Genomic DNA, 27,746 nt, shown 5'->3' with positions numbered 1-27,746 from the left:
AATAAATAGCCTAAAATTCCACCTTAACAATGGAAAAAGAAGAGCAAACTAAACCCAAAGCAAGTAGAAGGAAATAACAAAGATTAGAGTAGAAATTAATGAAACAGAATTTTAAAAAATAGATAAAATCAACAAAACCAGAAGACGATTCTTTGAAAAGATCAACAAGATTGGCAAGTCTTTAACTCCACTGACCAAAAAAAAAAAAAGAAAGAAGAATCAAATTACTGAAACAGGAATGAAGGAGGGGACATTACTCCAGACATTACAGGAAAAAAAGATTACAAGGGATTACTGTGATCAATTATTTTTCAACAATTTATTTAATTTAGGTGAAATGGACAAATTCTTAGAAGGACACAAAGAACCAAAATGGACCAAGGAAGAAATAGAAAGTATGAATACAACTATAGCAAGTAAAGAGATTCAATTAGTAATAATAATCTTTAAAAAAAACCTACCCACAAAGAAAATCCCAGGCTTAGACATCTGCTGAATCTGCCAAACATTTAAAGAACTATTACCAATTACTCACAATCTCTTCCAAAAGTGAAAAATAAAACAGCAAACAATTCCAACTCATTCTATGAGTCTAGGATCACCCTGATATCAAAATCAGACAAAACATAACAAGAAAAAAAAATTCCTACAGGCCAATATATCTTGCAAATAAAAATGCAAAAATTCTCAACAAAACACTACCAAACAGAATCTAGTAACCTATAAAAAAGATTGTACACCATGACAAAATGGAATTTAATCCCAGGAATGCAACATTGGTCTAACATCTGAAAATCAAGGAATGTAAAGCACCATATTGATAAAGGACACAAACTCATTATCATCTCAACAGGCACAGAAAGGGCATTTATTAAAATTCTGCACCGCTTCTAAATAAAGCACTCAGTAAACCTGGAATGGAAGGAAATTCTTCAACTTGATCGAGTCTTTATGTAAAATCCACAGCTGATATCATACTTAATGGTAAAAGATTAAATGATTTCCCTTTAAAAAATTTTTTTTGTGGGGGAGGTAATTAGGTTTTGTTTGTTTGTTTGTTTGTTTACTTATTTATTTTAATGGAGGTACTGGGGATTGAACCCAAGACCTCGTGCACGCTAAGCACACACCGTACCACTGAGTTACACCCTTCCCCTAAATGATTTCACATACGTGACCACATGGATGAACCTTGAAAATATTATGCTAAGTGAAAGAAGCCAGCCACAGAAGAGCACACAGTGCATGACTCCATTTGTATGAGATGTTATGAGCTACAGAGATAAAGATTAATGGCTGTCACAGGCTAGGGAAGGGGCAGGGGAGGGGCTTGAGGGGGGAAGGCTAGGGGTGCAGGGTTTCTTTTTGAGGTAATGAAAATGTTCTACAGTTGATTGTAGTGATGATTGCATAACTCTGCGAATATCCTACAAGTTGTTAATTGTTGAATTATACGATTACAAATAGGTAAATTGTATGGTATGTAACTTGCATCTCAATAACTCTGTTATTAACTAAGAACAACCCAATGCCGTGTGGACACCCAAAAGCTTTCCCTAAACTGGCTGTAAATTGTCTTGGGGATGGGGATTTTCTTCTCAGGGCCTCCTTTGTTGCCAGCTCTTGACCCCAGAATTCTGGCTTGGTTCCACAACACCCTGACCCAGAAATGGAACCCAGCCTTCTGGGTTCTGTCCTCCCAATCTGCCCTGCCTCTTAGGAAGCATCCATGACGTCACTGCAGTTGGGGCAGAGGAGACAGGAAGGGGTGACATTACAGAAGAGCAGGCAGCTTTCAAAGAAACTTCAGGCATCCTGGTTTTTAGGACACTCCACACCCATTTGTTAACTGACGGGCCATCCTCAGCCTTGCGCTCACGGTCCCCACCGTTCCTCAGGCTATCTCTCCAGCAACGCCCCTCCCTGCCTGAAGCAAACCAAATTCCTCCCTAGCATCTCTTAGGCACAGCTGTTCAAAACCAGACACATCTTTTGTGGCCTTGAGATTGTCCTTTTAATGGCCCCTGAGCTCACGTTCCACCCAAGAAATTTCTCGGTTTTTTTTTGTTAAACAGATAAGCGTCTCCCTAAGAAGAATTCTGTTGTCAGCTGTTGACACTAATGTGCTTGTTGTTTTAAGGCAGAGAGAACAGTTTAATGAACCTCTTGTATCCACCACCTTCAGCTCCAACAATTATCAATGTTTTCCCAATCTTGTTTTCACATAAGATTAATTCTTACATGGGGGGAGGGACACAGGGAGAGGGCTTTTAAAATACAGATGCTCCCATCAGAACAAGACAGAATATAGGCTTGACAGCCTTCCGTTCTTCCCCAATTCGGGGAATCCAGGGAGAGGACTGGAGCGTGGGGGGTGCTGCGGGGTGCTGAGGGGTGGGCACGGAGCGGCTGGCTCAGGTGTGTGGACCAAGCAGACGGCGTGGGGTGTGTGGACGCCGGCGCCCACTGAGGGCTGTCCGGGACCTCGCTCTGGGGCCTCGCTCCGGGGCCTCGCTGTGGGCGGGGCTAAAGCGCAGTGTCGGGCTCGGGGTTCTGCGGCGCCCCCTCGCGGGAGTAGAATTCATCGATCATGCTCTGCGGGATGCGCTTCAGCATCTCCTTGGGGAAGATGCGCAACAGCTTCCAGCCCAGGTCCAAAGACTCGAACACGGAGCGTTTCTCATAGGGGCCTAGGGATGGAGCAGAAGTGTTAAGGGTGTGTGTGGGGGTGTGTGTGCCGGAGTATGGGGGTTACTGCCTAACCGCCCCCCGTGTGCCTCACCTTGATTGATGAAATTCTTCTCAAACTTCTGCAGGAATTCTAGGTAGAGCAGGTCCTCTGAAGTGAGCGCCTCCTCCCCCACCACTGCCTTCATGGCCTGCACATCCTTCCCGATGGCGTAGCAAGCGTACTGGGTGAAGGGTGAGGCCGTCTGAGGTCATGGCAGGTTTGTCATAGGAGTAGTAAGTTCCCCTGTCTGACTGTGCAGGGACCCCCAAAAGGGGAGGGATTTTTGCCAGGAGAAAAGCTCGTGGTCTTTTAAGGCTCCAACCTCCAGTTTCTGGAACTGGGTAACCCACCAGCCCTTGGATTCTCTCCTTCTTACCAGCTGGTTGGAGACATCTCCATGGTCCTTTCTCGTCATCCCTTCCCCAATGGCGGACTTCATCAGCCGCGACAGGGAAGGGAGCACGTTGATGGGAGGGTAGATCTGGGGGAGCAGAAGAAGGGAGTGGTAGAGGCGGGGTCCAAACTTTCCCTTCTTCCCCACCTCTACTTGTATGCCCCCCCGACCCTGGATTTCAGGAAACTGGTCCTTATTTATCCAACCGTAAGGTCCACTGGTCACACCTGCCCTCCTTTATCTCCCACAAATTCTAGGGCTTGTCTACACGTGTGCTTCTAGACAGGAGAGTGGAGGGGGGAGATGGCATGACATTAGTTAATGAAAATCTCGCAATTTCAAAACTTTTGATTATTTGGACAGGAACCAAAAGCTTGTTTTTGCTTGAAGCTGAATAGTTATAGCTCCAAAGAAAGAAGCTGCCAAGCAAAGAGGAAAAAGTCATAGGGGTTGCCTTCAACCTCAGATGGGACTGACCCATCTTCTAACCCTTTGGCACATTATACACTATCTACTTTTGTCACCAAAGCACATTACTAGAAAGGAAAGAAAAATGGTATTTATTTAGTACCTACTATCTGCTAATGCTTTCCCTAATGCCAACTTATTTTATTCTCCACAATGTAACTGCATGCTAAGTATTATTATTCTCATTTTATAGAAGAGGAAACCTAGGATCAGAGAGATGAATATTTTCTCAAGGTCCCACAGCCAGATAGGCTGGATTCCACCCAGACCTGTCTTCTTCTGTGAACCACAGTCTTCCTGGGGGGTTGTGTCCTATTTTGGGGTTAGCCTTGCCTGGCCCCTCCGAATTCACAGGGAGATGAAGCTCAAAGGGTTGGCAGGAGATCTGTGGGCCAGTGTCTATGGGGATGATGGAGAGAGCAGGAAGTGGCTAGGGAGGGGACAGTACCTGTCTGTTGTGAAGCTGTCTGTCCACATAGATCTGTCCCTCTGTGATGAAGCCTGTCAGGTCTGGGATTGGGTGGGTGATATCTGCAAGGAAATTCCGTGGTGTCAGTGTAGATGGCGCCCAGGTCTCGGCCCACTCAGGGCCATGTAGGTTCCATTCCCTTATGGGAGTGGGTGATGGATGGAGGCAAGGAAAGAACAGTGTCTATCTGGATGGAGGAAAATGTGCTACTGCACATCTATGGAATGAAGCCTGGCCCTTTAAGTGTCTGGGTGGGATGGAGGGCAGGGGCTGCGGAGCGCAGCGGGCAGTGAGGCAGCTGACCGTCGTTGGGCATGGTGAGGATGGGGATCTGAGTGATGGATCCGCCACGGCCCTCCACGCGGCCTGCTCGCTCATAGATGGTGGCCAGGTCTGTGTACATGTACCCGGGGAAGCCTCGGCGCCCAGGCACCTCCTCTCTGGCAGCTGAGACCTGCGATATCCGAGGTCATTGGGGTAAGAAAGGAAGCAAGAGGCTGCAACAAGGAAGGGGGAGGGGGAGATTCACTGACAACGAGTAATGGGGGTCAGGCCTGGGGGGGCAGCTCTGGGTGCAGTGACTTGAGGGAGGCAGGGCTGAACCGGACCCCCCCCCCCACCACCAGCCACCTCACCTCCCGCAAGGCCTCTGCGTAGGAACTCATGTCGGTCAGTATGACCAGCACGTGCTTCTCACACTGGTAGGCGAGGAATTCAGCCGTGGTCAGTGCCAGGCGCGGGGTGATGATCCGCTCAATCCTGAGGGTACAGCCAGTGTTTAGAGAGCCTGGAGGCCCCAGGCCTGTGCTTCATTTAGCCCCAGTGCTGAGTGGAAGGTGAACTGGGAAACTGGTACAGGGACCAGTAGCAGAGGAGGGGGTGAGGTCAGCCCCAGCCCCGAGCCCCGAGGCTGTGATAGGTCCTGGGAGTGGGCCCTCAGCCATGTCCAAGGTGGGAAAGGAGACAGAGGCTGGGGCAGGAGGGAGCTTGGTAGGAGAGAGACAGGCAGGGCCAGGAGTGTCTGATGAGGATGACAGTGGCCCTGTCCCCATGGTCTCTGCTGTCACCCCTCCTCCCCTCAGGGCTCCTGCACTTGGGTTAGCTGGAGCTTGCACTCTGTGTCCTCAGGACTCTTTCCTTATGGTTTCCCTCACTATTCCTGACCAGCTTGCTGTACATGGGCATCCCGCTCGCCTGCCCCAGCAGCCCCTTCCACTTTGAGCGCTCCTGGGTCCGGGCACTCTCAGTCCCTGGGCTCTGCGCCTGTGACTCTCCATCTGCGCCTTGTGCTAGCGGAACTCTGGAAACTTCAGTTCCCAGGACAGTTGATTGGGTTTTTCTTTTTCATCACCTGACCTGCAAATTTAAACTCCCATTTTCTCAACTTTTAAAATAGCAGTTTTTCTAAGAAAATGGTTTAGGGAAATCTCTCTTTAGGGGTGACCTTGTGGAAGTGAGTCAAGGATGAGGAGCCCTGACTTGGGACGGTGGCCGGACGTAGGTTGGAAGAGCGGAGGGGCGGCAGGTGCCAGGCGGGCTTGTGGTCCAGCTCCTTCTGTCTCTCCGGGGTCTGTCCCTACCTCTTCCACAGCCTCAGTTTCCCCATCTGCACAACAAGGGGCTGTTCTCCCAGCCCTGGCCGGTGGCTGTAGTTCTGGGATGCCTGAGACCTGGTGCTCCGGGTCTGGGGAGGGGACAGGGGCTGCTGCCTGAGGGCAGCATGAGTGTCGGGGGCAGCTCACGTGGGGTCGTTGGCCAAGTTCAGGAAGAGGCAGACATTGCCCATGGTACCGTTCTGCTCGAAGTCGGACTTGAAGAACCTGGCTGTCTCCATGTTCACCTGGACACACAACAGGGAGGGCTGGAGGCGGGGCCCTGCGGCCTGAGGGATCCTCCCATCTCTTCTTGGTAAAGCCTGTTCACTGACTGGCTAACAGTCACTGGGGAGACCTTGGGGCTTGAGAGGGCAGGGCCTGGGTTTGCTACCCAAGTCTGAACCTACCCAGAGTGAGGTTCAGACTTCAGGGTGCGCTCTGCCCACTGCCACCCCTGCCCCTCACCTGGCCAGCTGCTTCCCTGCTAAACTCCCTGTCCTCACCTTGGGCCCCCTGATGGCCTCCAGTATCCCCTCTCTGAAGTTGCCTTGTCTTCCCAGATTCTCTCCTCCCCCAGCTACCCTGGGCTCATCTTGTATCTGCGGTGGCCTTTGGGAGGCTGTGAGGGACACACTGCCAGTCCCTCCAGAAATGCCCTTGCCTCTTCCACCAGACAGGCCTGGACTCTGCCGGCTTGTCAAGGAGAAGGATAACGCCGCCCTCACCAGACCAGGCCCGCCAGGGGCTGAGGGGCCAGGGCTGCCCACCCACAGCTCCCAGAGCTTGCCAATCGGCCCAGCCCCTCTCACCCCCATGGCTGCAAAGACGATGGCGAAGTTGTCGTCGTGATAGTCCAGCACGGCCTTGGACTTCTTCACCAGCCCAGCCTGGCGGCAGATCTGGGCGGCGATCTGGGGATGGGAGGAAGGCCGTCAGACCCAGAGCCGGAGCCCGCCGCCCTGAGCACCACTGAGGAGCATGGACGGAGCAGTTCCCAGCCCACCCTCCTGCCGAGGCCTGTGGTGGGAGGATTCCAAGGCCAGAAAGGTGGAACGGCTGCCCTGGGTCCTACAGCCATTCTCAGGGGAGGGGCTGCCCTGCTCTGTGGCACCGGAGGGCCCGGGGCGCCTGTCATGAGGAGCAGGATGGAAAACCAGTTCCAGGGAGCAGCTGCCTACCATGGGTTTGGGGCAACTCAACCCTTCAGGACCCCCTGTGCCCCCCAGCCCGCTGGGGTTTATCTGGGGTTTGCCCCAGGCCTGCAGGGTGTTACCAGTCACCACGTCCTGATCCAGGATGTGTGTGTCTGTAGAGGCAGGCGGGGACACTTATGCCCTCTTATCACTCAGACCATTTTGAGGGTGAGCCGGGGGCACATCAGGTAGTTGGGTGGGGGTGATAGGGGGGAGCATCTAGAAACCTTGTCGCACCAGCTGCTTTGAGAAGAGCTGGGCTATTCACTCTTGGTGGCAGGGGCAGGGTAGCAAACCTGCACAGGGGGCCTCAGACAGCAGTGGGGCTGGTACGAGGTGGGTTCACTCAGTGCAGGCGAGTGCAGACCATTAGCAGGACCAGTGAGCAGAGCTGTCCACTCAGCTGAGCAGGACTTCCAACGCTGGGGCTACCCATGGGCTCTCCTGTGAGCCAGTGTGTGCCCCACTCACTCAGGATGGAGTCTTGCAGATCCGCCTGGGGACACTGAGGCCTTGTGCAGCCCTGAGTCCCTGAGCTGCTGGAAGACAGCTGTCCGCCTGGACGCCGGTGACCCCAGCTTGGCTACCTGCTGCCTGCTCAGCACAGGAGGCCTCCTCGCTGGCCCACCAGCCCCGGCCTCTGCTCTGTCCCTTCCCCTTGCTTGTGCCCACAGGCCCCCCACAGTCCTCACCTCGTTGTGGGGGAGCCCAGCCGCTGAGAAGATGGGGATCTTCTGACCACGGGCGATGCTGTTCATGACGTCGATGGGCGAGATGCCTGTCTGAATCATCTCCTCAGGGTAGATGCGGTCGTGGGGGTTGATGGGCTGGCCTGGGAGGGGGCGATTATGGACCCCTGCTCAAGGGTTCAGGTCTTTCCCTGCCCTCCCCCAACCCTGCCGCAGACTCAGGAACTCTGTTTAACAGGATTTTCTGTGATGATGGCAATCCAGAAAGCAGCCCTGGTCACACATGGCTGTTGAGCATGTGAATTATGGTTTTGAAATGAAGTTAATTTCATTTGAATTAGCTTATTTAAATAGCCATAGTCCAGTGCTCCCTTGGATGCCGCCCTGGTGCATTAGAAGCGGCAGGCAGGTGGGGGCTGGAAGGCATTAGAGTGCGGTTCTCAAGTGTGTGGGCAGCTTTGCACAGTGATGATGGCACTTTACAGGAACAGGTCGTGAAGTGATGCCGGCCCCTCTGCAACTCCCACAGCTCACCTGATCTGCCTGTCACTCTCACCAGCCCTGGGGGTGAGCCCTGGGCGATGGCCCTGGCCCATATCAGGGCAGAACTTCCAAGGGCGAGGTGGCAGAAGCAATGACTGGGGTGGGGAAGGTAGCTGGGAGCTGGGTCCCGAGAGCTGTCGCACGTGCCACTGGTCACTCACCATTGATATCCAAGAAGTCCTCTGCCATGACCACTGGCCCATTGTCAATAGGTTTGCCAGAGCCATTGAAAACTCGACCTGGGGTGGGCAATGGGGGTTGCAGGTTGCTCAGGACCAGCCCTGGGTCTCTCACTGCTGCTCACCTTCCACACCACCACCAGCTCTCACCTGCCCCTCGCACCCCAGTTACCCCACGGCCCCTCCCTTCAGCCCTCAGTTATCCCCAAGGAACTGGCTATGGTGTCTGTCTCCTTGGAGGTCTTCCCTCTTCTCCTGGGAACCTTTACAGGCACAGCCTTGGCCCAGGACAATCACTGTAATGGGGGGCTTAGGGCTGGAAAGTGGAGAGGGCCAGGTATGGCAGATCTTGGGGGAAAAGTAGGGGACGTGCAGCCCGTTTCAGCCTGACCCCAAACAGATGGCTATGTACTCTGCCTCTGGTTTATTGAACCTGCCTTCCTCATGTATTAAACATCTGCTGTATATCAGGCCCTGAGCTGGGGTGGGCGGTCAAAGAGATGACACAACCTCTGACCTCAAATGGCTCCCCGGGGAGGCAGACATGTAAGGAGGCAATGCCAGTGGGGTCTGCTAAGCACCTGGTCAGGGAAGCTGGGCTGGCAGGACGGAGGGGCGCCCCCACCCTACTCACCCCCACCCCTCACCCAGCATGTCCTCCGACACTGGAGTCCGTAGGATGTCCCCTGTGAATTCGCAGGTAGTCTTCTGGGCATCAATCCCAGAGGTCCCTTCAAACACCTATGGGGCAAGAGGTTAGTTTCTCTAGAAAAGAGGCTTGCTGGGGAGAGCAGTGCCCCCCATTCTAGGCTCCCTGTGCGTCCAGCTCTGGGCAAGGCACTCTCGGGTGGGGTGGTGAAATAGGACATTTTCTGTCTTTGGAGCTTATAAAATAGTGTGGAAAGTTTGTGGGCTCATTTATTTATTCAGCTGGCCAACATCGTACTGACATCACTTACCTGAACAATCGCCTTGGTCCCAGCCACCTCAAGCACTTGCCCGCTCCTCTGAGTCCCATTGGGGAGGGTGAAGTTGACGATCTCAGCATACTGGGCAAACTGGGAGAGGGGGAGAGCAGCACAGAGTGACAGTGAGACAAACCAAAGCTGAAGTTCCTATCTCCTCCCCACCCCTCCTTGACCCAGTCTCAAGCTCCTACCTTCCCTCTTGTGCCCAGATTCTCTTGGAAATGAACTTGAGAGACTAGTAAGTGGGAAGTTTGAATCCTGTTTGGGAGGCAGTATACCTGCATGGGTAGGAGCACCGACTTTAGGGTTGGAAGACCAGGGTTAGAATTGAAGCTCTGACGCTTAGAAGCTGTGTGACCTTGTGAAAGTTACTTACTGTCTCTGAGCCTTACTTTCCTCATCTTTAATCTGAGGATAATAATAACACCTACTTCATAGGGCTGCTGTGGGGAGAAAATATATGAACGTCATTAGCTGGTGCCTGGACCTTTTCACAGTTTAATAAAATGTAGTAGATATTGTGACTGTTTAGATCTCCTGGACAGCACAGTTGTTTCTGCCCCTGTGGACTTGTGGTAAACACACTGGCAAGGTCCTCTCCTCGGCTCCCAGGTGTCTCCATCTACCAGTGGCAATCTTTCCCTAGCCATGGGGCTGGGATCAATTCACGTGTCGTCTTCACAGTCTTCAGGAATAAAAAGAATAAGTCAATCACTTCTCTTTTGGCTAAGATCCAGTGTAGTTTTCATTCTGATCAGTGTAAAAAAGCATCAGGCTAATATCTGGAATACGTAAAGAAATTTTACAAGTCAACAATAAAAAGAGAAATACCCTAATTAAAAAATGGCAAAGGAGCTACATAGACACTTCTCCAAAGAGGATATACACGTGCCTAATAAGCACATATAAGCTCAACTCTTTAGTCATTAAAGAAAGCAAATCAAAGCCGCAGTGACATAGCCCTTCACGCTCATTAATACGGCTGGAAGAAAAAAGACAGATCATAACAGTTGTTAAGGGTGTGGAGAAATGGGAACCCTCAGACACTGATGGTGGGAGTGTCAAATTATGCGGCCACTTTGGAAAACAGTCTGGGAGTTTCTCAAAAGGTTAGACATCGAGTTACAATATGACCCAACACTTCCCCTCCCAGGTATATACCCAAGAGAAATGGAAACACCTGTCCATGTAAAAACTTGCACATGAATGTTCATAGCAGCATTATTCATCACAGGCGAAAAGTGGAAACAACCCAAATGTCCACAGACTGAAGCACGGATAAACGAAAGGTGGCATAGAACACCCAGTGGAATATTAGTCAGCCTTAACGAGGAACGAAGTACTGCTACACACTGCAACGCGGATGAACCTTGAAAACATTATGCTGAGTGAAAGAAGCCAGACGCAACAGGCCATATATTATATGATTCTTTTGATGTGAAGTGTCCAGAAGAATCAAATCCATAAAGCAAAAAGATTAGTGGTTGCTGGGGGCTGGAGGAGGGACGATTGGGGGTGACAACTAATAGGTCCAGGGTTTCGTTTTGAGGTGATGAAAATGTTCTGCGGCGGGGAGGGTATAATTCAGTGGTAAGTGTGTGCTTAGCATGCACGAGGTCCTGGGTTCAATCCCCGATACCTCCATTAAATAAACAAACAAATAAATAAATAACTGAATACATATGTATATATATATGTTTATATTTATATATATATATATATAAACTGAATTACTCCCCCCCTAAAAAAAACAAAGAAAAATTTAATAAAAAAAGAGAAAATGTTCTGGAATCAAATAATGGTGATGGTTGCACAACTCTATGTATACACTAAAAACTACTGAACTATGTACCTTAAAAGGGTCAAGTTTGTGGTATACAAATTATAACTCAATTAAAAAACCAATCAGGCTGTCTCTCCAGGACCACAGGCAGCAGGTGGGCAGGCAGAGGTCTGCCCCAAGGGAAACCAGGTTCCCAGTCTTCATCCACATCCAGAGGAGGCTATGAGCTGAGCCGAAGAAGCTGCGCTGGAGAAGCAGATCCTCCCCACTGACACTGGTCCTGTGCTCTGATCAACAGCAGGAGGGCTCAGTCCCGTACCTGCATCTTCTTCCCAGGGGAGGTACTGGAGAGAATGCATAGCATCTCCCCAGGCTCCCTCACCTCGCCTCCCATCCATCCTACTTCCTTGATTTACTTCAGGGAATAAATCATAATCTCAATCCAGTAAAAATAAATGGTAAAGAGACTGCACCCCTCCTTGCACTGCTCCTAATATTCTGGGAAATTAAAGGAGTACTTTTCTAAATCACTCCTTGGACATTAGAAGAAAGCAAAACTGAAATGACAGGTGAAATAGAAAATAATAAAAAAATCTTACTTCATGCCATGGACTTAGAGGACATACCAAGCTGTACCATGTTTTCTGACCAGAGTCAGAGTAAGTCAGAAACCAGTAATGAAAAGAGAGTGAGAAAAGCTTCATATATTTGGAAATTTTGAAATATTCTAAATATACAAGAACTTATCATCAGATCAGAGAATATTTAGCACCATATAATAAAAAACTATTTCTCAACATTGTATGTGATACACGGAAAACTTAAATGCTTTATATTAGAGAAGAAAAAAAGTAGAGGTAGTTTAAAAGTACGCAACATGAAAAGCTAAAAAAAGAAAGGCGTTAACATTTCAAATAAAATAGAAGAAACAATAAAAGGGCATAAACCATTAAAACACAAACAAATACATAACACAGAAGGTCAACAGAGCCAGACTGGTTCTTTGAAAAGCCCTAATGAAGTCGACAAACCTCTGGCAACTCTGATTAAGAAAAAAGGCATGAATAATTATTGGAATAAAAAAAATAAAACTAGTAACACTAATAATATTTTTTAAATAATAAAAATTATAAATAACTTTCTGCAATTTATTTCAGAATTTTGATGCAATGAATAAAGTCCTAGCAGAATACAACTCAAACCAAAAACAATTAAAAATAAAATAGAGAGCCAGGATAGCCCCAGAATCTTCAAGATATTGGATGAATAACTTAAAATCTTTCCATGAAGAAAACACCGGTCCCAGACAGTCAGTGAGTTCTAACAATTAGGGAAAAAATCATTTGAAACTTACTTAAGCTCTCAAAAGACTGAAAGAAAAATTCCAGTCTTAATTCATTTTATGAGGCAAGGATAACCTTGATACAAATGAGATAATAATGGAAAAATTATAGTCAATCTTAATCATGAACATAGATGCAAAAATACTAAACAAATATTAGCAAACTAAATCCAGCAATGTACAGAAAAAGACCAAGTTACAAACAAACCAAATAACAAAAAAAAGTTTTTTTTAAACAAAAAAATGAAGATAAACACATATGCACACACAAATAAAAAAAAGAAGACCAAGCTGGGATTAGTCCAGGAATTCAAGGTCATCTAATATTAGAAAATGTATCAATGGGAGGGAGGGTATAGCTCAGCGGTAGAGCGCACGCTCAGCATGCACAAGGTCCTGGGTTCAATCCCCAGTACCTCCGTTGAAAAAATAAAAAATAAAAATAAATAAAAAAAGAAAATCTATTAATGTAATTTACCTTATTAATGGGTTAAAGTATTTAAAAACCTGGTATCTCAAAAGAAGTTTTAGAAAAAGTAAAAAAACCTATCTATGATTGAAAACAAAAAACAAAGAACAAAACTACTCTTTGAAAATAGAATAAAAGGGGAATTCCTTAACTCCAAAGTAGCCTCAAAAAACCCTACAGAGAATATCATACTCAATGATATAATGTATAAAACATTCTCTTTAAAATTTAGAGCAAAACCACATGCCTGCTATCATCATTCCAGTCAGCACTGAACTGGAGGAAATAACCAAAGTAATCAGATGAACAGAAAACAGAAATTAGAAGGAAACAAAAGTGTAAAAAGGAAAACTCTGACACCCCTAATCTAATAAAGATAGCACCCCAAAAAGCCTACAGACCAGTTTCTCTTATAAAGATAGATGCAGACATTATAAATAAAGTACACGCCAGCCAAACTGAACAGTATATTAAATAAGTGTGACCACACAGGGTTTATTCCAAGAATGCAAGCATAGATCAATCAACATTTAGGAACTGGTCAGCATTTGACAGTATAGTTCATAACAGTAGAGAGTTTGTCAGCATAAAGGAAAAACCCCACAAGATTATGTAAACAGAAACCAAAGGCTTTTGACAAAATTCCACAGCTGTTTCTAATACAATTCTATGTAAAACAGAAACGGAAAAGAACTCCTTAAATATCAGACTATTTACCAAAATGAGCATCAACATCCTTCTCAATGGTAAAATGCTAAACCCATTTTCATTTCCAATAAAATCACTAACGCGGAGAGAGAAAAGCCTGTATCACCAATGTTATTTAACATTGTTTCGGTAATTTCAGTTTATACAAGTAGACAAAAAAAAATTGAAAATAATATCAATAAACATAAATAGAGAAAGATCTATTTTTTAAAAAGGTAGTGAGAGGAGACTATTTTTCAGAAATGTGAAAGAAAGACTGTGGAAATATTCCAGATGACAGGAAGCTGAACAGTCATGATGATTAACTGTGATTCCTGGCCCTAGGCTGGATCCTACATGGGAGGGAGGAAATGCTCTAAAGGACTTACACTAAGTTAGCTGATAAATGGGAATATAGATTGTAGATCAGATGAAAGTATCAGTGTAAATTTCTCAAGTTGGTAACTCTACCGGGTTGTGCAAGGAAATATCCTTATTTGGGGGAATTACATACTGGAGTTTGGGGCATAATTTACCCTCAAAAGATCTTAAAAAAAAGATGATGCCCACATACACACATGCATGCACACGCAGAGCATGTGACTGAACAAATGGGTCTGTGGATGTCCCTCGCACTATTTTTATTTTTGCAACCTTTTATAAATTTGAAATTGTTTCAAAGTTAAGCTTAAAATTAAAGTATGCCAATGGAAAAAGAGACATAATTCCCTTTATTTGCAGGTGATATTGTGTGTCTAAAAAACCCCAAATGGATCTGGTTTAAAACAAAAACAAAAAGAAACAACAACAACAAAAACCCAGGATTAATAAGAGAATTTGGCTGACCACAAGATAAACATGTAAAAATCAATCTCACATTATTTTCGATAATAGGTCATTACAAGATATTGAATATAATTCCCTGTGTAATACAGTAAATCCTTGTTGCTGATCTGTTTTATGTATAGTAACTTGGATCAATCACATACTCCTAAGTTATCCCATAGTAAGAAAAAAAATATATATATACACATATATATAACTGAATCACTTTGCTGTACACCTGAAACTAACATAATATTATAAATCAACTATACTTCAATTTAAAAAAGTGTTTTCCTCCCAAAAGAATCACAGAATGTTACAAAAGATCATCAAAAAAAATTTATGCAAAAATGGAAAAAAATCAGTCTCTGTTTTTTTTTTTCCCTAGTGCCAAAACGGATAAAATATCTGGAAATAAATTAACAAGAGAGGTACAAGAAAATAATAAAATCTAACTGAAGGGCACAAAACAAGCCTTGGAGAAATGGAGGACAATAGTGTTTCCCAAGACAGAATGACTTACTGTCATAAACATATAATTCCTTTTCAAAAGTGTGTGAATTCAATGCATTCCCAATGGAGTATTTCTTCTGGAACTTAATAAAGTGATCTTAACGTTCATATAAATGTCTGAGAACATCCAAAAGCGGTTATGGAAAAGATCAGGGTGGAGGACTTGTCAGATATTAAAACGTGTTCTAAAGGTTCCTGGGTCACATGGTCAATGTTGGTGTTGGACAGATGAACCGAGAAGTGAGAAGGCTGGAGTCGAGAAACAGACCCCAGGTTTTAGGAGACTGTTAAAGCACAGATGTGGTATGTTAGTTCACAGGAATAAGAATTTATTGAACAAATGGTGCTAATATAACTGGGTATCCACACCTATTATAAGCACAAATGCATTCCAGGCATATAAAAATTTTAAATATAAAACTAGAACAAATGAAATACTTGAAGAGCTTTTCTTCTGTCCTTCCTAATGGAATAATGCAGTTAAAAGCTGGCTAAGAGAGGTGTCTTTAAGAAATCCAGAAGCCATCAACAAAAAATAGAAACATTTGATTATATAAACGAATATTGACATTTCCGTATGGCAAAGATACCATAGACAAAGAAGAGCAATCAAATGAAGAATCCCCACAATGCCCAATGTACAAGTCAATGTGTAGGAAGATTTTGCAGAGAAGGAAAAGAGATCTAAACAGACAAATGGATGCTCAACTCCCTTAGTCATCAGGGAAATGTAAATAAAAGCAAGACAGGTCTTGCCTCATCTATTAGGCAAAATTACAGGAGGGCACATACTCAGGGTTGGCAAGGATGTTGGGAGTGGGTCCTCTCATGCATGCTTGGTTGGAATGTGAATTACCACAGCCTTGAATGACCACAGCCCTGCAATTGTCAATATCTATTTAAAAATAAATATCCACTTTGAATCAACAATTCCATTTGGAGGGAATCCATCCTGTAGCAATAGAGGCACCAGTGTGAAAGGGATATAATACTGCTATACTCTTGCTCTTTGTAAGAGCAAAACCTGGAAACATGCTGAATGTCTCCCAATAATGGAATAAATCAGTCCATCCAGACCATAGCCTTCAGTGCTACTATCAAAATGAAAGAGTAAAATGTGTGTCTACTGACATGGAGGAAATCCTTGCTGTTGTAAGAGACTAACAGCAACGTAAACATCTAACGTGTTTATTTTTGCCCAAATACAGCAGGGAAGCGGGGTGCGTGGCTCGGTTCCCCAAAAGGATGTGTGCAGGGTAGGGGGGTCTCTCTCCCAGGGCAGGAGGATTTGCAGCCCTGCCAGTCACTGAGAGAAGCTCTGGCTTGGTCCCTCCTTGTCCTGTGAAGAGGATGCCAGGGAAGCAACCTTGTTCTCCCCCAAACCACCCTCAGGCCCTATGAAATGGGGACAGAGGGCAGGAGACCCTCCCCAACAGGAATGCTCAGATATCCTTGGAGGGGCTGATGCCTGACTGTCTTTGGCTTCCCAACCACAAGAGGGAGCCTGAGAGCAAGGACTGCGAGGCCCCGGGACAGTTAACTAAGCCCTGGATCTTTCCCTTCTGCTTCGGGTGGGTCTGTGTCTCTCTATTTGAAATGGCCCCTGGCTTCATTGTCTGTGGGCTGGTGGCCTCAGGAGGCAAACCTCTGGACAGAACACAGGCCAAAGCTGGCCCCACAGCAGTCAGGCAGTGGGCTCAATCAAAACCAGGCAGCAGGGGTGATAAAAAGCAATCGTTTTTATGTGAGTTTCTGTGGGTGAGGGCGGGTGGGAGGAAAGGAGAGTGGAGAGGAGGTGGCCCTCTGTGTGCCCCTGAAAGATGCAATCAGAGAAAATGAACTTTAAAGAGCAGAGAGGTACCAATCAGACAGGAGGAAGAACCATCAGAACCACAGCGCCCGAGCCTGGAAGGTGTTGTCTGGGATCTTTTAGGAAGAGAATGCTAGTCATTTGTTTGCAGGGAGGGGTGGACATAGCCACTTAGAGCAGTGCGTGCAGGGGGAGACTTCTAATGTGCAACAGTCAGCTTATGTGTCCACCCGGTCTCTCAGGCACAGACCTGATTCTCTCAGCTCTCACTGTTGGTTACCAGACTATAGGGAGTGTGGATGATTCAGTACAACCCATCTCCTCTGCTGGGGATTCAACCCAGTTCTCAACAGGCAAGGGGTCAGACACAGGGGAGATGCCGTACAGACTCAGGGGCCTGGGAAGTTCTTAGTAAGCCTGGCAGGACCTGCACAGGGCATGCTGCCTCCAAGGCCTCTCCCTCTGACAATGCACGGGGCAGTTTGGGAACGCCTCTTTGGAAACTATTTTCCGATCAGATGCACACCTGAAAGCTCTCTCCTTGAAGAGTATGGGAGCAGCCATAGACATTTGGACCCAAGTCTGGTGGATGAGTTGAGTCTCAAATAAGGCTGGTTTGAGTCACAGAATACAGGAGTTGGGAGCTCCTCTAGAGCAGTGGTTGGAAGTGTGGTCCCCGCCCAGCAGCAGTAGCAACCGGGAACTCGTCAGACCTCAACCCAGGCGCTGATTCAGAACTTTCAATCGGGGCCCAAAGATCCCTCCAGGGGATTGTGATGCATGCTCGAGTTTGACAACCTCTGCTCTAGTGAAATCTCTCTAGACCATCCCAGGCAGGTGGAGTTCAGCTAGCCAGACTCCTCTTGAATGTATACACGACCTGTGTGATCGTGTGTGAGGGTATGTGAGTGTGTGGGTCTATAAGTGTGCTTTTGTGGGATCAGGTCTGTGGATATTTAATGATCTAGACGAGTCAGTTTTACACTAAAAAAAAATCAGGGGTGTAGCCTTTGCTGGGTCACAAACCCTAGAAAATCAGATTAAATTGTGTAAATTACCCCCCAGGAAAATGCATGGTCACATGAATACTGCCTTAAAAGATATGCGGACAATTTCAAGGCCCTGATTACCTGGTTAAGAATTTCTGATCTTCACAAAATCCTTCCTCCAAATTATTTTTCCATTTGAGAAGGAAGTGTCATTGCATGTGTGATTCAATTCGGACAGAAGGCGGCGCTATAGAGACAGAATTGTGGCCTTTGTGCCCAAGCAACTCTGGAACAAGGGGTGTGGGACAGTGGAGAGGGTATGAAGGTGCCTTCTTCATGTCAGCGCTTATGAGACTGTCGACTGCCGCTTCCTTTCCTTCCCTCTGCAAACCCAGGGTTCTCTGAGTGTCTCCATCACCCAGTTACTCTGCTCTGCAAGAGTTACAGATGCATCCGATAATCACAGAACCACTGCCTGGGGATCTACCTCCAGTTTCTTAGTCCAGCCCCACTTTACAGCTGAAAAATGGGTGTCTGCATAGGTGCTGGCTCTCCATACACGTGGGGTCCTAGAGACTGACAGGTAGGGAGTGCAGTGGAGGCGGGCAAGGGGGCAGGAGATTCACCAACTGTGTATTTAATCAGGCATATGAGCAACCGTGCACTCCAGGCTGGGTTATTGTTAGCTCTTCTCAAGGAGGAATAATAATAATAATAATAATAATAGTACATTAATCTGATTTGATTCCCATCACAACTCTATTACCATTTAATCGAGGAGAAACTGGGGTTTACAATCCTAGATGGATGATTCTCAAACTTCAAGGAGCATCAGACCACCTGGAAGATTGTAAAAACAGACCTCTGGGCCCCATCCCCAGAGTTTCTGATTCTGTCAGTCTTGGGTAAAGGAACCTGTATTTCTAACGAGTTCCCATGGGGAGCTGCTGCTGCTGATCTAGAATCGACAGGTAGCTAGCAGAAAGGGTGGGACGGATCTGGGGCGAAAACTGCAGAAGTCTGAGTCAGACAGTCTGACCCCAGTGCACACACACACAGAACGACTCCATCGCACTTCCATCCAGGGCATCCCTGACACTGATGGGTCCAAGTGTGATGTCCGTATGAGCTTGGAATCTGTTTTCCACAAATCAGTGGGTCTGATTTCCTTAACACAGTTGGCCCAGCTTTTGATAGGTCTATATTTAGTCATGCTAACACTTACTCATTTATTCATTTACTTGCCCTTCCTTTGGACAAACGGAGCACCTAAGATGGGCTGGGTTTTCAGTAGAAGTGCACTGTGGGGCCCAGGATTAATAAACACCATCATGTCCCATAGGAGGGCACAGTGTGTGGGGGGATGGGGGGGGGCGGGAGAAGACATGTGGCCAGGTGGTGAACAAATGCCTCAGTGGATGCTGCCAGCAAGACAGTACACAAAGCCAAAAGCAAGGACAGGGTCACTGCCCAGGAGGCTTGGCGAAGCTTCCAGGAGAAGATGAGTCAGAAGAAGGGATGAGGGGAAAGGTAGTCAAGAAGGCAGAGTATGTGCAAAGGCCCAGAGACATGGAATGGCAGCTCCACACGGAGACAGTGTGGGTTTCTAAGTGGGGAAGGGAGAGTGATGCGACATGGAAAGGAAGGCAGGACCCTTAGAGGATGGAGGACCTCTAAGGTGAAGGTTTGGGGAGCCCTAGTGAGTTTAACAGGGGAGAGAAGGGGTCAGGGCTGCATGGCTGCAGGGGAGAGGATGGGAGGGCACCAGACTGGGCGCCCATAGGCCACGGCCAAGATAAGGGAGTTGGTAGGGAGAGATCACCGACCCAACATGAGCACTGACAGACTGGGGTCCGGGGAGGGTGGAATCAAGGATGGTACCCTGATTTCCAGGTCGGGGGTGGGTGCTGTGGTGTGGGAGATGGGGGTGGCCCTAGTTGGTGGGGGTGCAGGAAGCAGAGTGATCTGGTGGTTTTGCAGGGCTCTTCGTGCCTCGAGAATCCCCAACATTGGGATTCAAAACACTGCCAGTGTCTGCCATGGTCCTACGGTTCCCCAGGGACACCGAGTGGCCCACACCCCACCTCCCCCGTGAGGCCGCTTCCCACTCAAGCTGCCGGTTCCCAGGCTGAGCTATTCCAAAGGCCTCTGCAAACCTCAAGCTCTGGAGAAAAGGTAGCTGGCATCCATCTGCCGCCTCCACCTCTTCCCTTTAAAAGAGGACCCGTGGGAGGCAGGTGGGAGTGTCCTGCCTTACAGGGAAGTTTGATGCAGGACACAGCTGTTCTACTGATGAGGAAAGAGACATGATAGCCGGGGTCCCCCAGTTCATTGCCCATAGCAGCAGGTCTCTTAAGGCCCAGAGTGGGGCCCCCTGATAAGGCAGGAAGGGGAAACCTCAGGTGGCTGGGGGTGGGGGGCAGGGGGTTGGAAAGAATGGGGTGGGTGCATGGGGGCCACCTAGGGGCAGGGCAATTTAGAAGAAATCTGGGATTTGGCCGTGGTGCCTGGGAAGAGCCAGAAGTCTTACCTTGACCTGGTCCAGCACCACCAGGGGGCCATTGACGCTGCACACGGTCCTGTAGGCTGGAGGGGGGAATGGGTGAGGGTCTCACCCCGACACCCCAATAGACAGACAGACAGAGACATACACACACACATACACACACACACAGAGGCATCCCCTGCCTTCCCTTCCTCTAAGCACCACCCCCACTCCTGTCCGGGGCCTGGGCCGTCAGGGTCATTAGCTGTGACAGGGCCAGCCACCATTGCTGTAAGGGTCATGCCCCTGCCTGCAGGTCCCCCGCTGCTTCGGACACCTGCAGGAGGCTGGGGGAGGGCCAGGGCAAGGGCAGAGGCCCCTTGGAGTCCTCCCCTCCCCTCCCCAGCCCTGCAGTGGCCTTTCTCATCCCTGAGGAAGCTCCCCTCTGGCCTCAGCCCCCACCTAACTGGCTCCCTCCTCTCTGACCCACAACATTTTCCAAAAGCTAGAGATGTAATGAGAACTGCCCTCTGCCCTTCACCAAGACCACACTTCTCTCCATCACTGGATGCTGGCTGAGCTCTGTATGTGTGTGTGTGGTGGGGGTGCAGGCATCAGTGAGAAAAACCAGCCAGAACCCTGCTCTGCCACAAGGCTGAGCTCACTGGGTGCCTGTGGGGGAGGGGAAAGAGCAGAGCCACAAAGAAGGAGGAAGCAGCAGATTGTCCCCATCCTAGTGACCGGAGGCCTGCAGATGGGGACGTGAGCTCAGCTTCTAGGGAGGGATGGGGTGAGACAACAGGGAATACTTCCTAACTCCAGTGCCGGGGACCCCAGGAGGAGAAGCACAGACTGGCAGACAGGAAGCTTACTTTGGTTCTGAGAGGGGCCAGCTGAGTGCCCCTGGGTCCCTCTCTCACCCATAACCCCAGGACATGGAAGCCCTTCCCCCTGGGTCCTTGCGAAGCACCCTTGAGCCAACTGGGATGAAGGAACTCGGCAGGGCAAGATGGTCAGGGGTGTCGGCGAGGTGGCTGGGTCACTGCCAGGCTGGAAGGGCCTCTGATGGGAGAGTGGTCCAAGTCCCCCACTCAACAGGCCAGGACAGTGGGGCCCAGACAGGTGGAGAGCCCACGCAGGGTCACAGACCACGTGGGCTCCCGGCCAACCACCCTTGTGCTTCTGGCAAGTTTGGCTTGAGTCCCCCGCTTCCCCAGGGAAGCCACGCACAGGCCCACACCCTCCTTGGTTGAGGGCTTAGTGGTCAACCCCTTATTTGTGTCAGCCGTAAGCTCCTTTCCCAGGGAACTGGGCTAGGAAGACGAGCTGGGCCAGGTGATCCTCGCACGGATGTTTGCCCGGTTCTTCTGGGCTAAAGGGCTGTTAGGAAAACTCAAGAAGGCTGACAAGTTCTTGGACTTGGGCCCAGAGCTGGGGAACGACCTCACCTTCCTGCCCTCAAACTACCAGCCCCCACCTGAGCTGCCCTCGTCTCCTTTCCCACGGAGGGGATGTTCACCCTCCAAGCTCTGCTGCCCTTCCCCCTCCTCCCATCTTATCTTTGAGCCCATCTGTCAGATGCCTCCAATTTAAAAGGGGCTAAAGATGAAATAATTGCCAACTGCTGTGAAGGGAGAAAGTCGGGCGGGTGGGACTGGGCTGGAGCACCAGGCTGGGAGCTCGCGAAGGAGGCACCTGGCAGGAAGGGCCATTTGAGCTGCAGCTCCAAGGTCAGGTGGAGTCATGCAGCCAGCCCCCAGAGATCTGGACAAAGGGCATCACTGGCAAAGGTGAGGAGGCTCAGAGGCCGGAGAGAACTCGGGGCTTCTTGGGAATGGAGAGATGGGCGGCTCGGCTGGTGCGCACAGGCTCCCTTCTGGGTGTGAAAGGACACTCAGCCCTGTGCCCCACGAGGCCAGGGGCGTCTGCAGTGTGGGCTGCTGATGATAGACACTCAGTAAATATTTGTTGGATGAATCACAGAAGGCATGGAAGGTGTCACCTGGTCCCACCAGCTCACGCCCATCTTTCCCAGATCAGGACCGATGTGTCCCCCTACACACACACCTTCTCAGCCCCAAACCAAATGAGGGTCCTGTCAGCAGCCTCAGGGCTGGCTCCCCTGGCTCCTGCCACCCCCGTGAAGACAGAATGGAAGGGCTGAGAAAGAGGATGCACAGGGCTGAGAGGGTAGTCGGCATAGGAAGACCCCAGCCTCGGAGGGCTAGGGCAGAGGCTGGGGCCTCACCTCCCCACCGAGAAGAACGATCATCAAGCAGCTACACATGCCCTTCCTGCCCATGTGGCATTTTGATCAGCGCCTCTGGATTAGTAGGACTGTGTGGAGTGGAGTGGGGCAGGTGAGCCCAGCAGAGGGAGGATGGAGAAGAACTGTGAGAACAGGGGAAGGAGCGTGGGGCAGCGAGAGCCGGAATTTTAAAAAGCCCGAGGGAAGAGCTGGCATCTTACTGGCCCTGTAGAGAAAATACCAGATCAGCCAAAACAGTTGAAGAAAGATGCAAGTTGGGCTGTGTAGGGAGGTGGGGGTGTGGGAGGAGAAGGAGTCCTGAGGTGCAGAAAGCCCCGGGGAATCATTTCAAAGTCCACCTGGGGAGACAAATCTTTCAGTTTCCTCCCTTCGTCCGCAGCTGGCCCTGCTCCCCTCCCCGGCCCATTTCACAGCTTCTGCCACGTGAAATCCGTTAACTCTGACATCCAACAACTCTACCTTGGAGGGGGGTGCCTGCCAGGAGAAGAGGAGTGATGGGTGCCCCTCTAGCTCCCTGGGAGGAGGGGTTGGTCTGGGGGGAGCCTAGGGGCCAGGGCAAAGTGCTTGCCTGCAGCAAAGCCGGGTCCTCTGCGTGGCCAGCTTCTCAGTTCCAGGCAGCATGAGGTCCCTAAGTCCCCATCTCATCACACCAGGCTCATCCCTAAGCCAGACGCAGTGCTTGGCTCGAGGTGCCGGACACATGCATCGCTCCAGAGCCTGGGCCTTTCATTGCAGTTACTCCACTCACGTGGTTCAGCGTCTGGCTCTTAGCGTCCTTCAAGGCCTTGCGCTTGACTGACTATTGCAGCTCACTGGGTCCTTTCCCCTCTTAAGTCCCACAGCTGGTACCCTACAGGATGTCCGTTCTCCAGCTTGTCTGTGACTTAATGAGATGGATTGTGTCTCTCCCCTCAGACTGAGGTGTCTCCTCTGTCAGACTAGACAGTATCTTTTCTTAGAGGCTGTCTGGTTTGGACATAGCTAAGGTGGTGGCTGAGCAACAAAGGTGTCCTTGACTGGAAGCCAGGCCTTCTGTTTGTACCCATCCCCTGACTCTGCCTGTGTCCATTGCACAGAGTGGCAAACTAAGGCCCAGGAGGCCAGCTGATTTCTCCTAGGGCCAGTCACAGATCAGGACAATATCCTGAGGCGCTCAAGGCTTACGGCCACCACCCCAGCCCTGGGACACGCCCCTGACCCTGGAGGTAGTGCTGGAAGCAGGGGCTGAACCAGAAGACCCCTGAGGGGCACGGGCCTCCAGAGATTTTGCAGACACTCCCTCCAGCTGCTCTGCCCACCCCCTCTCCATTGTCCTAGCTGACACTTGGGGTTGCTCCTAGGGCTGTGGGCCACGAAGCCCCTCCCTGCCCCCACCTCCCCACCGCCTTCCCTGTCAAAGGCTCAGCGGGGCTCCGCTAATTAGGGCCGGCCCAGCCACACCTGCAGCGTCCTGGGAGAGGGCTCAGGCGGGCGCCCATGCGTGAGGCCAGGGTGGGGGCAAGCCCGGGGCAGCAGGTCCCGCACCTCCTCCCTGATCCCCGCTGGAGGGATTAGGGGGGGAGGGCACGGGCTGGAGGGCTCTTAGAATCAGCCCAAGACCCTGACCGGTGGGTGGAACACGCTCCGTGTGACCTCCCTTGCCTTGCAGTTAAGGAAAACGAGGAGGCCTGTGGTTCGGCATTCAAGCCCCGGGGCGATCTGACCTGGCTCCAGCCCACCAGCCAGGCTGCCAGCCTGTCTGTTCCAACCTGGACTCATGCCGTGCGCCCCCATCCCTCACTCTACCGTCTTCTGCCCCACACAACCAGAGAAAGCTCCATGCCACCTCCCCTCCTTGGAGGGCCATTCCAGCTCCGAGGAAGGCAAAGGGGTCCCTTCTTCCCCAGGGCGGCGGCTACTGCTGGGGTGGCCCCCCGTCCTGATTCCACGCCCATTCCCTCCCTCAGCCACTACAGAGAAATCACCTTTAATGCTTCAGGCCTGCTTAGTCCACCTCCTCCAGGAAGTCTTCTCCTGGACTCATGCCCACCCATGGCCAAGCGAGCTCTGGGGTTGGGAGCTAGCTGCCCCGTCCTCTGGCCCTCTGCTCCCCCAGCTCTCCTTCTAGGCTCTTTCTGCCTCTGCACAAAGTCCTCCTGCCTGGAAGTGCTCAGAGGCCCCGGGTAGGAGGCCAGGGCTCAGGAGGAGGGCAGAGAGGGACACAGGTCTGGGCAGAAAACCCCTGAGGCCCCTGAGGAGGAAGGAGGGGATTGTTGAAAGTCACAGGTGCAGAAGCACACCGAGGAGTCCAGCCTCCCTCGGGTGGCCAGTAGCAGGCTGGGGCTGGCCTCTGGGGGGACCCTGTGAGGACACTGGCCTGCAGCAGAAGCACAGGCAGCGGCCTCTGTCATCGCAATAACATCTTTAACGCAGGCACTGAGCAAGGGGCTCGCCCTGCGCTGACCCGTGTCTCTGGGCCGATTGTTGGGTGTGAATACGGCCTCCTGGGTGGGGGCTGCGTGGTGCGAACTGGGGGGCACTGCTGTTCCTGGCTCCAGCCGGGTCAGACCTCCTGGGTGTTTCCCCTTGTGCCAGGTTCTGTTGAGTATAAATAAGAGGCTGGCTGGGAGGGGACCCTAGGGTAAGACTGCACCCTGGGAGGGCACATTCCAGGGAGAAGGAAGGCGGAGCAAGGAGGTCCAGACCTCAGACCGCACCCCCTACTCAGCACCCAGGTGGCTCTTGGGTTCTCACAGAGGGGAGGGGAGCCGGAGAAGAGCCCCCAGGGGTGGGACGTCCAGGGGCCTGAACAAAGGTCAGTCAACTCCGCTTGGGTCTCCAAGGCTGGGCTCTGGACCCACGGGAGGCCCAGACACTGCAGATTTCTGGGCCTTGGTGACGCCACCTTTGCCTTAGCGGAGAGTCTGGAACTTACTTCGTCCTCCCTACGCCTCCACAGGGCAGGGCCTGTGGGGCCTCGTGGATAAGTCAGACCCCACTGGCTCTCAGTTTCTCCTTGGCTGGCGTGTCCTACACGCCTCGGTGCCTGTCCACACCCCCGGCACTGCTCCCACGCGCCCTGGGCCTGCCCACTCTGCTCGGGCTCTGCTCCCGGCAATGTCGGCCCCAGCTGCCTCTCCGGGCACTCCCCCTGCCCAGATGGGAGGGCTGGCTGTACTAGGCCAGCTTCTCCCCATCCACACCCTGTTAGGAGCCTCTGGCTCTGCTTAGCTGGTACTGGCCAGGCCGGTTTACTCCAGTGAGCTGGGCGGTCTGAGAATTTGAGAATTTGCCACACCAGAGAATGTGACCTTGGACAAGGAAAGATGGTGGGAGTGGAGGAGGGTGAGGGGCGGGGTGCTCCCTTTGGTCCTGGGGCCTTACTGAGCCCCAAACCTCTGGACTTGGCCCACCCCAGCAGGACAGGCACTCTAGCTGCACCCATAGATGCCCCCAATGCCCCCCCCCGAAGTCCACAAAGGAACATTCCAGATTCCAGTACTCATGGCCCTCATACCCCTACACCTGGATGCCAGGCATGTGCCCTGCTCCTAACTGCTCATACACAGATATGTGATGTCACCTGACCATGCGCTCAGCTGTGTTCTCCCCTTGAGCATGTAGGCTTGTACACACGCACCCTGAGTGTTCAAGCATGCGCACACACTGGCACACAGCTCTCTGATCACACACACCCTCACACATATCCTCACCCAGCTGAAGGTGGGAGCACAGGCCCACCCAGGCACATTCTGCACGAGAAGAAACACGCACTCTGCATTGCCACACCACCCCTCAGAAACGTGTGACTATACAGTTCATGCTGAGTGTTCTGGTGGATGCACACACACACCTCAAACACATACTCTCGCGCACACACGCACACATACACTCTCTGGGGCAGTTGGGAGCTCTCTGTGGACTGAGGGTCTCAGTGCAGGATCACTGATGACAGGAAGGTTCCTACAGCTACTCCTCTGCCCTTTCCTCTGGGGTCCCCAGGCCTGGGGACCCCATCCCTCCACCTGCATCACTCCGAAGGACCAGACGGCCCCTAGGTCTCCCCAAATCTTGGGTCCTCCTCTTTCCCTGAGGCTGAGAAGCAGGTCCGGGGACCGGCAGCCCACCCGACCTCACCTGCTGGGGGCTCATACTCACTGACACGGGGGTGGGTGATGTAGTTTCGGGTGGCTGCCTGCACGTGCTCTCGAGCGGCGCCCAGGTTGGAGCCACTGCTGGGGAGCGCTCCGGGCCTACTGTCTACCTTCGCGGCCATGGTGAGGTGCCAGGCTGGGAGCCGAGTGCCTGAGCCTCCAACACTTCAGGCCCAGCTAGAGCTGGAGAGAGCTGGCCAGCCTCCCACGCCCCGCGGCCACCCCTCCCTTCCATCCTCCTCTCCTCCCCCCGGGGTTGACTGTAAACAGGGAAACCTGCTGCTTTGGCTTGGAGCTCTTCCAGATCTGGGAGGTGCCCTTGACCACCTGGGAGTGGGAGGCTGGGAGAGGGGCAGAGGGGTAAGACAGGACTCTCTGCCCTCTGTCCTTGACTGTTCCTCTGTCCCTGCCCCCTCCCCTCTCCCCCTGCAGCCAGGGAGAACTGTTTCTCCCCTGGAAGCTCAGGTGCTTGCATGGCCCCCGCCCCTCACACCTCCTCCTGGGCTCCCTCCTATGCCTCGTTTCTGGCAGGATGCCATCTCCTCAGGTCTTCTCCTCACTGTCCTCCCAACCTGCACGCTGTGCTCTGACCATACCTGGGTACTGCTTGCCCTGCACAGTTCCATCATCAGCTTTTGTTTGAATACCTACAGAGTATCATCCTTGGACTTGCTTCAATGCCTCCTACAGGAAGCCTTCCCGGGCTCCTCCGGGGCCCTGAACTCTTTCCTCCGTCATGCCCTTTTGGAGAGTTCTCTCACTGCCACCACTTGGCTGTGAGCCCCCATGAGACTTAGGTCCATCAGACTTGAGTCTCCTTAAGCATTTATGTCTCGTAATTTTGAGGGCCCCCTGAGGACCACAGCAGGTCTCTCTCCATTTGATCGTAAGACCTTAGGTTTCACCTCCAGGGTCCCAGGCAGCAGTTATGCCCTGACATTTTCAGCCCAAGGCAGAAAGTAAAGGATCCCTCTCCATGCCTGGTGGCTAAAGAAGTTGTCTCCTGGGAGGCAGAGTGTGACACAGGTCTGTTCGGGCAAGGCAGGGTGGGCACTGGGGGATGGCTGCTCTGGTGACTCCCATGTCTCCTTCTAGACTCAAGATTTCCTGGCATTTCTAAGCAATTCCCCAAACTCTACTGGTGCACTAAAAGGAAGGAGATGTATAGCTGTCTGGGGACCCCTGTCTCCCAGCACCCCAATTGGGTGACTC

At 50.9% G+C, this 27,746-nt stretch overlaps 1 protein-coding gene across 5 annotated transcripts; it reads right to left on the bottom strand.

Moving 5' to 3' along the window:
- Nucleotides 1–837: 837 nt before the first annotated feature.
- Nucleotides 838–26,728, bottom strand: ATP6V1B1 (ATPase H+ transporting V1 subunit B1). 5 transcript variants are annotated; one of them, XM_032497772.1, is made up of 15 exons: nucleotides 26,539–26,728; nucleotides 20,178–20,233; nucleotides 9,421–9,507; nucleotides 9,221–9,319; nucleotides 8,909–9,002; nucleotides 8,244–8,321; nucleotides 7,543–7,682; nucleotides 6,467–6,568; nucleotides 5,805–5,902; nucleotides 4,698–4,821; nucleotides 4,366–4,516; nucleotides 4,042–4,124; nucleotides 3,108–3,212; nucleotides 2,783–2,912; nucleotides 838–2,690 (listed from the first exon to the last, which is right to left on the bottom strand). In XM_032497772.1, exons 1-15 carry the CDS (start codon nucleotides 26,654–26,656, stop codon nucleotides 2,527–2,529), a joined length of 1,629 nt encoding a protein of 542 aa, XP_032353663.1. In that variant the 5' UTR covers nucleotides 26,657–26,728; the 3' UTR covers nucleotides 838–2,526. The 5 variants fall into 5 exon arrangements, with proteins under 5 accessions (XP_032353663.1, XP_032353665.1, XP_032353666.1 ...); XM_032497774.1 differs by lacking the exon at nucleotides 9,421–9,507 and having other exon boundaries at nucleotides 26,539–26,727; XM_032497775.1 differs by lacking the exon at nucleotides 9,421–9,507 and having other exon boundaries at nucleotides 8,896–9,002; nucleotides 26,539–26,677.
- Nucleotides 26,729–27,746: the final 1,018 nt, after the last annotated feature.

The sequence above is a fragment of the Camelus ferus genome, chromosome 15 (genome assembly GCF_009834535.1).
Source record: "Camelus ferus isolate YT-003-E chromosome 15, BCGSAC_Cfer_1.0, whole genome shotgun sequence".
Lineage (NCBI taxonomy): Eukaryota > Metazoa > Chordata > Mammalia > Artiodactyla > Camelidae > Camelus > Camelus ferus.
The sequence above is the reverse complement of the archived record's forward strand: the minus strand, read 5'-3'. Positions and strand labels throughout refer to the sequence as shown.